The 12,518-nt window shown below is 40.6% G+C and overlaps 1 protein-coding gene and 1 long non-coding RNA gene across 4 annotated transcripts; one reads left to right on the forward strand and one right to left on the reverse strand.

Moving 5' to 3' along the window:
• Window positions 1-199: 199 nt before the first annotated feature.
• Window positions 200-9,925, reverse strand: LOC119006018 (NLR family CARD domain-containing protein 3-like). Of its 3 annotated transcripts, none has more exons than XM_037074318.1 (14): window positions 9,809-9,925; window positions 8,864-8,980; window positions 8,723-8,790; window positions 8,499-8,595; window positions 8,143-8,232; window positions 7,958-8,047; window positions 7,771-7,878; window positions 6,617-6,680; window positions 6,152-6,380; window positions 4,061-5,849; window positions 3,792-3,965; window positions 2,668-2,832; window positions 2,403-2,449; window positions 200-1,937 (listed from the first exon to the last, which is right to left on the reverse strand). In XM_037074318.1, the coding sequence occupies exons 4-14, from the start codon at window positions 8,579-8,581 to the stop codon at window positions 1,402-1,404; spliced, it is 3,375 nt and encodes a 1,124-aa protein (XP_036930213.1). In that variant the 5' UTR covers window positions 8,582-8,595; window positions 8,723-8,790; window positions 8,864-8,980; window positions 9,809-9,925; the 3' UTR covers window positions 200-1,401. The 3 variants fall into 3 exon arrangements, with proteins under 3 accessions (XP_036930213.1, XP_036930212.1, XP_036930211.1); XM_037074317.1 differs by having other exon boundaries at window positions 8,499-8,619; XM_037074316.1 differs by having other exon boundaries at window positions 8,499-8,639.
• On the forward strand, window positions 6,603-7,912 carry LOC119006050. Its single transcript, XR_005070655.1, has 3 exons — window positions 6,603-6,740; window positions 7,323-7,364; window positions 7,805-7,912. It is a non-coding gene; the product is annotated as an uncharacterized LOC119006050 (long non-coding RNA).
• Window positions 9,926-12,518: the final 2,593 nt, after the last annotated feature.

Raw genomic sequence — 12,518 nt, forward strand, 5'->3', positions numbered from 1 at the left:
CATGAGTCCGAGCTATTTCTTTGTCAGTTTTTAAGATGCAGAAAGTTTCTTAAGTTGTGTTTTCAGATCGCAATGACATTTTGTGAAACTTTTAATAACATTAAAAATACTGTGCTGCACAAGTTTTCTCAACATTTTTCTATTTCTTTGGCAAAAAAATGCAAACACGGTGTTGGATTTACATCAAGACAACCAGATGATCTGCTGTGTTCAATACTTTATTTATTATTTTCATGAATAATCACACATGTGTACATAGTATTTAGTACACCCTAATTAACAGTGACACCTTTAACAAACAACAAATCTAAATCCTGGTTTACATGATTCACATCTGACAATTATCTACTTAATAAAATACATCATTCTGTGATGAATAACTACCTGAACATGCAGTAAATGATGTATTATTTGGTCGTGTGATATTTTATTGACTTAACTGTATGCTCTGACAGGTGGCTGGTGGATTATGGAAGATGGAGTGTTAGTGTTAGAACAGATTTGTGAACAAAATGTATTACCTCGTTATACATCAGTCAGTTTAATAGCATTAATGTCCAGCTAGTCGCACATCCTTACAAAGAGCAGACGCAGGAGTTCAGCTTCAAACTGGGACAAAAGGCTGCGTTTGTCTTGGATGAGTTTTTGGAGACAGTTCTGTTGTTTTCAGTTTGAGGGTTTAGTGGATCCAGTGCTTGTCATCAAACTGGCCTGTGTCCAGTCCCAGCCCAGTGTCCAGCTGAGCCCTATCGCCTACCGTGACTCCCCCCTGTGATCCGAGGTTGTAATCTAGTTAAACTGCAGTCAGCTGGTTAGGCTCCACGCCTAACTGAGCTAATTTACTATAACTAAGTGCAGCTGGTTGCTCGAGCTAAAGATAACTACAACTTTAACCCAAAGGTCTGATTTGTAAGACACATGATTATTAAGTCTCATCAGGACCTTTGGCTTAAAAACTTTTGACTTCAAAGTGAATGAAACTAAGCCAGTATGACCATATTTACTTTGTCTCGCCCTCCACGGACTCACAGACTTAAACCTTCACGGATTGAAACCTCCACGGACTCACAGACTGAGAGATGTAATTGGTCTTTTCTTAATATGACAAAATATCTTTTTATTACCTCCACCATGGAGGTTGTGTTTTCACGTGTCTGGTTGTTTGTTGGTTGGTTTGTCAGCAGGATGACACAAAAACTACTGAAGGGATTTCCATGAAAAATGGATAGAGGATGGAATTTGGTGCAGATCCAGGAAGCTTTTCTCACTTTGTTTAACGCTGTGAGATAGGTCGACATTTTCATTTATCTCAGGGAATAATGCTAAATCTCTTTCAGCATTAAAGTGGCCCTTGGCCTGAACCTGCAGTAGTTAACTTAGAATACTTCCCTACCCTCTTTATTATATCGAACACAAAGACACTGAGGAGTTTGATGGGTCCATCCTTATCCTGAATGCAGGATAGACCGGCTCAGTGAATGTGGTTTGGAAGGTGTAGAGGAGGGTCGCCTGGTCAGAAGACACTCTGTAGAAGGACAGAGTGCCAGCGGCCCAGTCCAGGTAAACTCCTACTCTGTTTAAGGTTTGGTGACGGATGGACACTCTTCTGTTACGATGCAGGACAGAGTAACCTTCATTATCAGAGCAGCTCAGAGTCCAGGACTGATCATTCCTTCCAAGACAGCAGTTGCCCCCTTGCCCTCTCCTTTTGATCCCTCTGTATGTCACTGCTATATAAACATGTCCTTTCCACTCAACCTCCCAGTAACAGCGACCAGTTAAACCATCCTTACACAGCAGCTGTTTCCAGTAGTCAAATCTCTCTGGATCATCAGGATATGGCTGCTTCTCTTTCCCCACTGTCACCTTCCTGTTGTTGTCTGACAGTATGAGATTCTTGTTTGCTGTGTTCGGGTTCAGCGTGAGTTCACAGGCATCTGATTGAGAGAAGAAAACAAAAGATATCATCAGTTGTTGTCTGACAAAATACCAAGTAAACTGCTTCTTTAAAGTGGCAGTCAGAAGCGGTTTTAGTTGGTCTCTAGTCATGTTGACCCGCCCCAGCCCCTGATGTTTGCTGTTCTTTGTTCTAGACCAGCAAAATGTTGGTGACAGTCTGAAACCAGTTCTCCTGGCTGTGAACCAGACGTAATGCAAAGAATTGGACCAGAGAAGGGGCACCGGCTCCAAGCCAGCACCTGAACTGCCTCGGTCGAAAAGGGGGTATCAGTGATTCTGCAATGATTCCTGACAGACTGGGATATATATGTATATATCTGGAGTATACGACGCTGTGTTGGTTCTCTATGATGTACAACAATTTGTCAATCAAAATCAACAGTATACTTCTTCAGCTCATTATTTTAAAAAATAAATAAATAAACAAACAAACAAACACTTACAATTCCTTAGACCAGGTTTCTTTAAATGTGATGCAAAACTGTCCATCCTGCAAGAACAGTGAGATCAGCATTTAACAACTTAACAGTGTTTGTTGAATATCCAGAGAATTAAAAAAGAAAAATGCTGCAGTAGAGTTTTACTTGTAAATTGGTGATTATCACAAATGAAACAAAGATATTAAAGTTCTACATGATTTGATACAACAAGAGCAAAGTAGGACTTTTTTTTCTGATTAGCTCGACCTACACTCGTGTCTTTCCATACCTGAGGGTGTCCAGTCTGAGTCCATCACAAAGCATCTTAACTTCTGAGTCTGTTGGATGATAATGATTGTTGGTCAGGTCCAGCTCTCTCAGATGGGAGGGGTTGGATCTCAGAGCAGAAGCCAGTAAACCACAGCCTTTCTTAGTTATCAGACAGCCTGACAGCCTACACACACAGACACAAAAATAATTAGCTCAAACAGTCTTCTCTGAGCACAGGTGATGTTCATTACACATTGAAGTTAAAAGCTTCACTTGGCGACAGACTCGTAACATTTTACGCCTCAATATTTATAACAGTTTATGCTGATACTGTAAATATACTGACAAACAGTCTGTGAGAAGTTGTCCTGACTGTGTGAGTCAAACTTTTAATATCAAAGACTATTAAGTTCTCAAAAACCAGAGTAGTAACTAGAGCTGCACGATGTATCATTTGACCATTGTCATCACGATTTACGTGTGCGCAATAGTCACATTGCAGGGCCTGCGATGTAGGAGGCAAATGAACTCATCTAATTTCAAGTACCTGACACACACGATCCATCAATCACATTAGTTCTTAATCAGTGTGCCAAAGCAGATCACGCCCCTGCACATGGAGTGAGTCACTGGTAACGATATCAAAAAAAGAGCAACAGGAGAAAATCGTGAAAAACGAAGACTTGGTACCAAAAAGAAAAGCGACGTCAGTTATCTGGAATTATTTCGGCAACAAGAAGGATGATATTGACCCAACACGTGTTCTGTGTCGACAGCGTCTTGTCTCTGTTGCTACAACAAGAGGTAACACAAATCATCTGTTTGACCATTTACGTCAGTACCACACAGCTCAGTACGACAACAAGAGGTAAGATCAGTGCAGATTAATTGTCCACAAGATAGCAGCAGTGCAGCGTAACATAAAGTGCTACTCAGGTCATCTGATGAAAATTCTTGTATTCTTCATATCACAATATATATATCGCAGGCTTAAAAGAAATCGCAATGTCAGTTTTTTCCAATATCGTGCAGCCCTAGTAGCAACATTCTTGACATGCATAAAATCTTTTTTCCACCCCATGTTTGTTTGTTGTTGTTTGTGAAGACTGCGGTCTTCTGTTGAACAACCCGATGAATCCTGACCTGAGAACCTCCAGTCTACAGTTTGGACTCTCCAGTCCAGCACACAGCTGCTTCACTCCTGAATCCTGCAGGTTGTTGTTACTCAGGTCCAGCTCCCTCAGACTGGAGGACGGTGAGCTAAGAACTGATGACAGAGCTTCACAGCTTCTCTCTGACAGATTACAACCGCTCAGCCTAAAGAAGAATTAGCAAAAAAGAACAAAAAAAAAATGAGATTATTCTTTCTAATTTTAATGTATTTTATTACCTTAGTTATATTTTAAACCTACTGAGCTTTAGTGGAGGCTTTGACAACTGGCAGCAGCCTCAGAAGAGCCTCATCTGACGCATTATTTTTGCAGTATTTCTTCAGGTCAAACACGTCCAGATCTCCTCCAGATGTCAGTAAGATGAAGACCACAGCGGACCACTGAGCAGGAGACAGTTTATCTGTACACAGACGTCCTGAACACAGTTTCTGTTGGATCTCCTCCACTAGAAAACGATCATTCAGTTCATTCAGACAGTGGAACAGATTGATGCTTCTCTGTGGAGACAGATTCTCATCAATCTTGTTCCTGACATACTGAACTATTCCTTGTGAGCTACTTCCTGTTTGTGTCATCAGGCCTCGTAAGATCGTCTGATTGGTCTGCAGTGAAAGACCCAGGAGGAAGCGCAGGAACAAATCCAGGTGTCCATTTGGACTCTGTAAGGCCTGGTCCACAGCACTCTGGTAGAAGAGGTCAGTGGTGTTTTTGAATAGTTTAGACCACTGGGTTGATGGTTCTTCTGACAGCAGATTGACTCCAGAGTTGATGAAAGTCAGATGGACATGAAGAGCAGCCAGAAACTCCTGAACACTCAGATGGACGAAGCAGAACACCTTGTCCTGGTACAGTCCTCTCTCCTCTTTAAAGATCTGTGTGAACACTCCTGAGTACACTGAGGCTGCTCTGATATCGATGCCACACTCTGTCAGGTCTGATTCATAGAAGATCAGGTTTCCTTTCTGTAGCTGATCAAAAGCCAGTTTTCCCAGATACTCGATCATCTTCCTGCTCTCTGGAGTCCAGTGTGGATCTGTCTCAGCTCCTCCATCATACTTGATGTTCTTCACTTTGGACTGAACCACCAGGAAGTGGATGTACATCTGAGTCAGGGTCTTGGGCAGCTCTCCTCCCTCTCTGGTCTTCAACACATCCTCCAGAACTGTAGCAGTGATCCAGCAGAAGACTGGGATGTGGCACATGATGTGGAGGCTTCGTGATGTCTTGATGTGGGAGATGATTCTGCTGGCCTGCTCCTCATCTCTGTATCTCTTCCTGAAGTACTCCTCCTTCTGTGGGTCAGTGAACCCTCTGATCTCTGTCACCATGTCAACACACCCAGGAGGGATCTGATTGGCTGCTGCAGGTCGTGTGGTTATCCAGAGGCGAGCAGAGGGAAGCAGTTTCCCCCTGATGAGGTTTGTCAGCAGCACATCCACTGAGGTGGACTCTGTAACATCAGTCAGGATCTCAGTGTTGTGGAAGTCCAGAGGAAGTCGACACTCATCCAGACTGTCAAAGATGAAAACAACCTGGAACTCTTCAAAGCTGCAGATTTCTTTGGTTTCAGTGAAGAAGTGATGAACAAGTTCCACCAAGCTGAACTTTTTCTCTTTCAGCACATTCAGCTCTCTGAAAGTGAATGGAAATATGAACTGTATGTCCTGGTTGTCTTTGTCTTCAGCCCAGTCCAGAGAGAACTTCTGTGTTAAGACTGTTTTCCCGATGCCAGCCACTCCCTTTGTCATCACTGTTCTGATTGGTTCGTCTCTTCCAGGTGAGGCTTTAAACATGTCTTCTTGTCTGACTGTTGTTTCTGGTCTGTGTTGTTTCCTGGATGCTGTTTCAATCTGTCTGACCTCATGTTCATCATTGACCTCTGCAGTCCCTCCCTCTGTGATGTAGAGCTCTGTGTAGATCTGATTCAGAAGGGTTGGGTTTCCTGCTTTAGCAACTCCCTCAAACACACACTGGAACTTCTTCTGAAGGTTAGATTTGAGTTTTCTGCGGCTCACTGCAGCAATTGTTCCTACAGGGAAAAATGACACGTTGGATTATATTGTACAAGTTTCTGTAAAGATTCTGATACACTAACCGAAACATAGAGCTGTCAGCAGATATGGAACCATATGGAATATTTCCACCAGCACATTTGGCCTTACCAAGATCAGCCTCGCCACTCTAACAGACCCCAACTCTCCCCTCTTTTGTTTTTGTTGTTCTTCTTTTGAGCAGCTCTGGACAGTGTGTGCGGCTAAGTAGAATTATAGATCTGATGCATATTTACAGCAGATATCTTTTTTCCTGCTACATCTATCAAAGGTCTCTTACTGTTCTGTAGAGAGTCAGCCAGCTCTCCCAGCTTCATTTCTCTCATGAACTGCACGGTGATCTTCAGAAATGCCTCCTTGCTGCTCCTCCTCTGTTCGTCTTCTTCATCATCTATGGCCTCCTCATCCTCACGCTGGTCCTCTAAACATTGTGGATGATCTAGACTCAGAAACTTCCGGAACTTCTTCAATTCTTTCTTCACAAAAGTAACAATGTTCTCCTCAAGACACTGGAACAGAAACATATTCATCAACTACATAACACTGCTAACGCTAGCTAGCAAACATTAATGTTGCTAATGCTATGCTGGTATAATTCAAAAGCCTCGTGAATGAGAAGTGAAACATCTTCAAGAAACTGAAACAAATCCTATTGTCTACAATACAGCACTTCATCACTATCTAAACTCTGATGTGTAAGTTCAGTTCTCAGCAAACTGTAATGTGTTTGCATGCGTGTACGCACCATAAATATGGAGTCCAGTTCTGTTTGACGACCAGTGGAAACCTCTGACGTCTCCTGGTGAATTCTGGGGAGAAAACAGGATCCATTTGTGATGAGGATGTCTAACTTCACACTGATGATAAAGGTTAAAGCATACGTCTCATACACAAAACAAAGGGTTTGAGTGGAGAGAGGGAAGTGGAAAACAAGTTACAAGACTTAGCAAAGCCTCATTTGACCATGTTGAGTTGCATTATTAATGTGAATGCTGTAATGCTCACACTATTGCACTTCTAATATAGTTATTATTATTATTCTTCCGTACGTATTTCAGTCAGCTTCTCCAACAAATTTTGAGCGACAGAAACCATTCAACTATCAGAATGTTCAGCTTTTTAAGCTCTTTCAGCCTTTTACTTTTCAGCTTTCTGACTGTGACCTCAGGTCAGGTTATTGGTAGTTCGCTTTCCTAGACGGCTAATTTGACATTACTCGAATAATGCTTCATACTAACCATCTTCTATAACCTGGCATCATATCACACCCACGTGTGATATCAGTGACCAAGACTTTGAACCTTCTTGCGGTTTATTTAATATTGTACAAGTGTCGATGTTGCCAACCTCTTCACTGTCAAGAACTCCAAAATCCTTTAACCATTACTAGCTGTTCTAATCTGTTCCCAGTTTTGTCTCTCGCTCTAACTCCCTCATTTTTCACGCTACAGAAATAAAAGGCAGACACTGAGCAATGCCTCCTGTTACTCACGGTATGAATATTTTGTCCATAAAAATACGTTTTTTTCAAAACTTGCAGGAATTTGGGAGGCATTTTTTGATGTAATTAAAATGTTTCCCATTCATTCTTATGGGGACATTTTCAACTTTGGTGCTGCTGCTGCTTCAGCCGTGTAGTGCAATGCAATATAGTTTCATGCACTTCAGGAAAGTATTTTCCAGTTATACTCAGCAGTTTTTTCTAAATCACTTCAGCCGACTGCATTCATAATGTATTTTCACAGGAAATGCACTTTTTCTAGTTTAAGATTAACCTCCATTTTTATACTTTCTCACAGGTAGAGCTGTGGTTATTAAAAGAATGCAGCAATGTTAGAGTAGTGTGATAAACGTTCTCCTTCCGCTGAGCATTTGTGCTTGGAGGGTTATTTAACTTACTTTGAATTTGAATTTTGTCTTTGGAAATCAACAGGATAGTCCATGGACCTGCCACTCTTCAAGGAGGTGCGACTTGGTGCCGGATGTTCTGCTCTGTTCTGCTCGGTTCTGTGAAAATGAAGCATTAAAAAAATTAATTAAAGTTTTGGAGAAAGTTCCTTTAACTTTCTTGGAATTTAAATCTCACCCTTTAAAATCAATAAGGGCACCAATGGACGCGTCACTCTTCATGGACACACAGCTTGGTTCAGAAAAATCTGCTCTTTGCTGCTCAGTCCTGTTAAAATAGAGCATAACAAAAAGAAGAATTAAAAATCAGTAGAGAATTTCCTTCAGAAAGTTCCTTTAACTTTCTTAGAATTTGAATCTTACCCTTTAAAATCAGTAAGGGCACCAATGGACGTGTCGCTCTTCATGGACACACAGCTTGGTTCAGGAGATTCTGCTCTTTGCTGCTCGGTCCTGTAAGAAACGAAGTGTTGACAAAGACAGGTGGACGTATACGGGGATCAGTGACTGTGAGGAAAGATGTGTTACCAGCTACAACAGACAGGAAACCACGTCTGATGATGTGCTGTCAAACAATAAAACAAAATCAGGTGTGAAACTAGAAGCGTTGAATCCAACAAACTAAATAAAACGTCTGACGAGGTAACATCTTCTGCCTCCTCTCAGTTCTCACACTCCTGTGACAGTGGACTCATGTTACACTGAGCTCTTTATCTCACCTGTCAGGTTCGGTCTCATGTTCCTCAGACAGGGAGGTGCTGGAGGGAGGGACTCCCTCATCTTCCTCCTCAGCCTTCCTCATGGTAGATTGTAAACCTTCACACAAACACACCAAACATGCTGTGTTCGCAGGACAAATGCTGTCAATAAACACCGATAAGTTAGTGATATTTTGAGGCTCTTTCATGATACAGGATATAAACAGTGGACTTAAAGTATTTACCTTCAACTGCCACTTCTTCTTTTCACTGCCTTCAGTTATCTTCTGGTTAATTGTTTGGACTTTTCCCACTGAAAAATGAGTTTCATGAAAAACAGTCTTCATTCAGATTTAACCTGAAATATTCAAGAAAATATAACTTACTTCTGGTGACACATCAAGTGGTGGTGGATGCTGCACACTGACACATGGTTCAGTATTTCCAGGTGAAGTCTGCGATACTATGATTCATCTCGGCCAGCAAAGCATGAAGTCTTCGTCCTGGAGGTAGTACAACAGCTCCGATATGGTTAAATTACATTCTTTTGCTTTTAGTAGCTCCTGTCTTTTTGGGTCAGCTGTGTCTGCCTTCCTGTTGGTAACTTCCTCAATACTAACTCAGACTGCATGCTGACATACAAACTACTTTTACCAGCTCGTTTTTCAAGCTTACTTACTATAAGGAGGAGAACTGAGGACTTTTGCTACACATTTCACAAATGTGCTACTTTCACTCTGATGCAGAATCCTCTCTCACAGTGTGCTTACTTTCATTTCAGAGCCTCTCTTTAAATACACTCCCACACAGAGTTTGAAACCCCCTTCAGTTAGTCAAACTGAAAGTCCAGCTGCCTGTGATACAACACTTATAATCAATACCATGGCCTGGATCACCGAGGCTCCGTCTCGGTGCTACGTCATCTTAAATCAGATTTGATTTCATCACGCCGGCGTGATCGTCGACTCCTAAGGGTCACTATATTCAGTACAAAATCATAAATCCAAATACATTCCACCCAAAAATAATATGTAAAGAAGATCAACCTTGACTTTCATTCGATGTTTTCTTTCTTATGTAGGCTGCTTATGTTGAATACAAAATAAATCACCAACAAAGAGAAAGTAGAAAGCAGAATATCATTTAGAGGACTCAAGTTTCTTTTATAAAAACGGGAGCTAGTCTGGCCTAGTTTAGCATTTAGCCTTAATGGTCCATTAAGACAGACACATTTTCAGTGTAACCTTGTTATCAACTGCTCCAGTGACGTTAGATATGTAATAACACCGAAACATAAGAGTATGAAACATAACAGATGTATGTTACATTACCTTTACTGCCTTTAAGAAGCGATCCGCGTCGACACAAGTGAATCGAAAGTGAAAGTAAACTCCACCCTGAGTGTAAACACGGAAATGATGTAGTTTAACAGGCTGGACACAGGATGGTGCTGCAGAGCTTCACCCGTCCTGACGTGGACATGGACACAGACACAAAGATGTGTATTGCACACATACAGTACATCCCAAAAACAACGAGAAGAAAAAACAATTAACAGTAACACGCATGTAACACACAGATATGACATCAAAGGATGCAAGTTTTCACAACAGTTTCAATGTCTGTATGTAGAATATGTCACAGACATGAACACACACAACAGGTGGGGGCTGTTTCTTTCACTTCCTCATCATTCCTTGTCATCATTATGAAATGAAAAGTTAAAGTAATACGATATAGAAAGTGGAGATTCTCAGACAAATATTCAGTTATGTCAGAAAAAGTCACATTATATGAGAAACAAGTTCAAATTATGAATATCAATCGTAATTTTGGGCAAAAACATTTCAAATTATGAAAGAAAAAATCGAAAGTATGAGATAAAGGGTCAATTAAATGAGAATAAAGTCAAAAATAATGTTATAAAAACTAAAATTATACAATGAATAATACAAAACCACGACCAAGAATTACTGCATTTTTTTTTACACCATCACAGCCAGGTGTGCTGTTGTTTCAGGAGCAGAGCGATAATTGCTGGTTGTTTTTCCAAAAGAGGAGAAAGATTTGCTCTTCTAGTGAAGCCGCAAAAGGAGCCGGATGTTCAAGTACCAATAATCAGCTTGATTTTCCAGAACCAGAGGGCTGCATGTGTCTGCAATTTCTGGGACCGGAACATGGATTTAAGATGTATTTGTGCTGCCTCAGTCAAATGAACAGCCAGTTCAAATGATGATCCTGGATTTTCAAGAATCACATCAGAAATTGGTGCTGGATCATGAAGAACCCACTGCAAAATAATTTGCCAGCAGCACTGACGTTTTCTCCAGGACCGTGGCAAAACTGGCAACTCGCCTCTCCAAACTGATTGGTGGCAACAAAACAAAACAAAACAAAAAAACAAGCGACATTAATTGCACTTACCATTTGCATGTTTTTAGTTTAAATTGACATTTTCATCTAATTTTCCTTTTCATGGGTGTAGTAATGTCACACACATTTACTTTGCCATATGCATCCATCATTAGGAGGTCTGCCGCAAAACAACAACAAAAAACTGACGCCACTCATTGTGTGTTCACAAAAAGGGACATTTCTCTTTTTGTTGCCTCGTTGGTAATAAAAGTTTTAAGTTAAAGAGCTAACGCTAAGAACAGCACAATAACTCAGCTTGTTTTTAGAATGCATTGTAATTTTTTTAGACACATTTCACGACAAAATAGCCATCTGAATAAAGTTAGAAATGCAAATATTAACTTAGAAATGTGTAAATAGAATTTTAAAAAATCAACCAACAAAACATAAAATTGCTCCATACTGTGTCAGGCAAAATCTCCAGGGGCCCCAGAATCCCAAATTTTGTAAAAGCAAAAACAAAAAAATGTAACACCTTTGGTGCTCGGTGGAGCTCGTGCACATCTTTTAAAATCCAGTCATCTAACACATTTCTATATTTCTACACAGTCTAGCAGCAGAGTCCATAAAACCTCATGTTCAGCTTCATGACTCTATCATGTGTGTTTTACAATAGATTTTAATGTGAGAGGTGCCTGAGTAGGTCAGTATGTGTTTAATCAACATGTAGCCTGGGTTCCTCTGATGGGTTCCTCTCACAGACTCCAAGATCTAGATTGTATTGTATTGGTTTATTTGATACGGACAGATAGAAATCATGTGGGTTGTACAACAATCCAACAGAAAGCATCATAGCATTTATAGCCTTAGCTAATTTCCAATGCCCGTCCCTGGAGGGGCCTTTGTGAACCCGGGACGAGCAGAACCATCAGAACATCAGGCAAGACACATCTGTGTGTTTTTTAAATGTGCTCCTACTTGATTAATTCCTCATTCTGTCTGCCTTAAATCAATCCTAATGTCTTATCATGATAATCTAATAGTGCTTTGACAGGCGGGAAGAAGCAGGAAACTCAGGACGACAATATTACAGAATAAATACTTAATATTAAAACAAGGAAGTCTGATCTTAATGTTGAGTTTGTCTCTAATATTCTTCTTCTCTTCGCTCTGAGCTGATCTCCACCATCTCCTGGGAGAACATCTCTCTTTAGCTGCTAAATGTTCCATTTATTCACTAAGTGTGTCTGTCAGTCATTTGTCTCTGGGCAGGTAGAGAGAGTACAGTGAGTGTAGCTTGTTTACTAAGAAACAAGAACATAATATTGTTGATTATCTGCCTGCTGCAGCTGTGAACAGGGTTGAGGAGCCAGATATTCCCCTCAGAAGTTAGCATCGACCAGAAACAGCTAAAAGAAAAGGTAATATTCTACTGGTGGACGTAAACACAGCCACAGTTGTGTTCAAAATTATATCAGTCCAACATCACTAACCACATCAATCACTGTTTTTGGTAGAAATTATATTTCTACATGGCAAATAATTTACTAGCAGGTGTAGTAGAGTAATAGAAAACCAACAGACCCAACAGTCATGACGTACATGCTGCTGATTGAATCATTAATTGTAAGCAGTGTGTTTAAAATAATATCAGTATGGAATTCAATTAGTGACGTCATTCATTCT

Source organism: Acanthopagrus latus, chromosome 17 (genome assembly GCF_904848185.1).
Source record: "Acanthopagrus latus isolate v.2019 chromosome 17, fAcaLat1.1, whole genome shotgun sequence".
NCBI classification, from domain to species: Eukaryota; Metazoa; Chordata; class Actinopteri; order Spariformes; family Sparidae; genus Acanthopagrus; species Acanthopagrus latus.

What these genes read in the sequence shown, in the direction of transcription:
- LOC119006018 (XM_037074318.1), bottom strand. Translation starts at nt 8,581, where the DNA reads ATGAGGAAGGCTGAGGAGGAAGATGAGGGAGTCCCTCCCTCCAGCACC. An exon ending in CATGAGACCGAACCTGACAG is followed by an intron (nt 8,233 to 8,498) that starts GTGAGATAAAGA and finishes CGTTTCTTACAG; the next exon opens with GACCGAGCAGCAAAGAGCAG. An exon ending in CTCAGACTGGACACCCTCAG is followed by an intron (nt 2,450 to 2,667) that starts GTATGGAAAGAC and finishes CTGTTCTTGCAG; the next exon opens with GATGGACAGTTTTGCATCAC.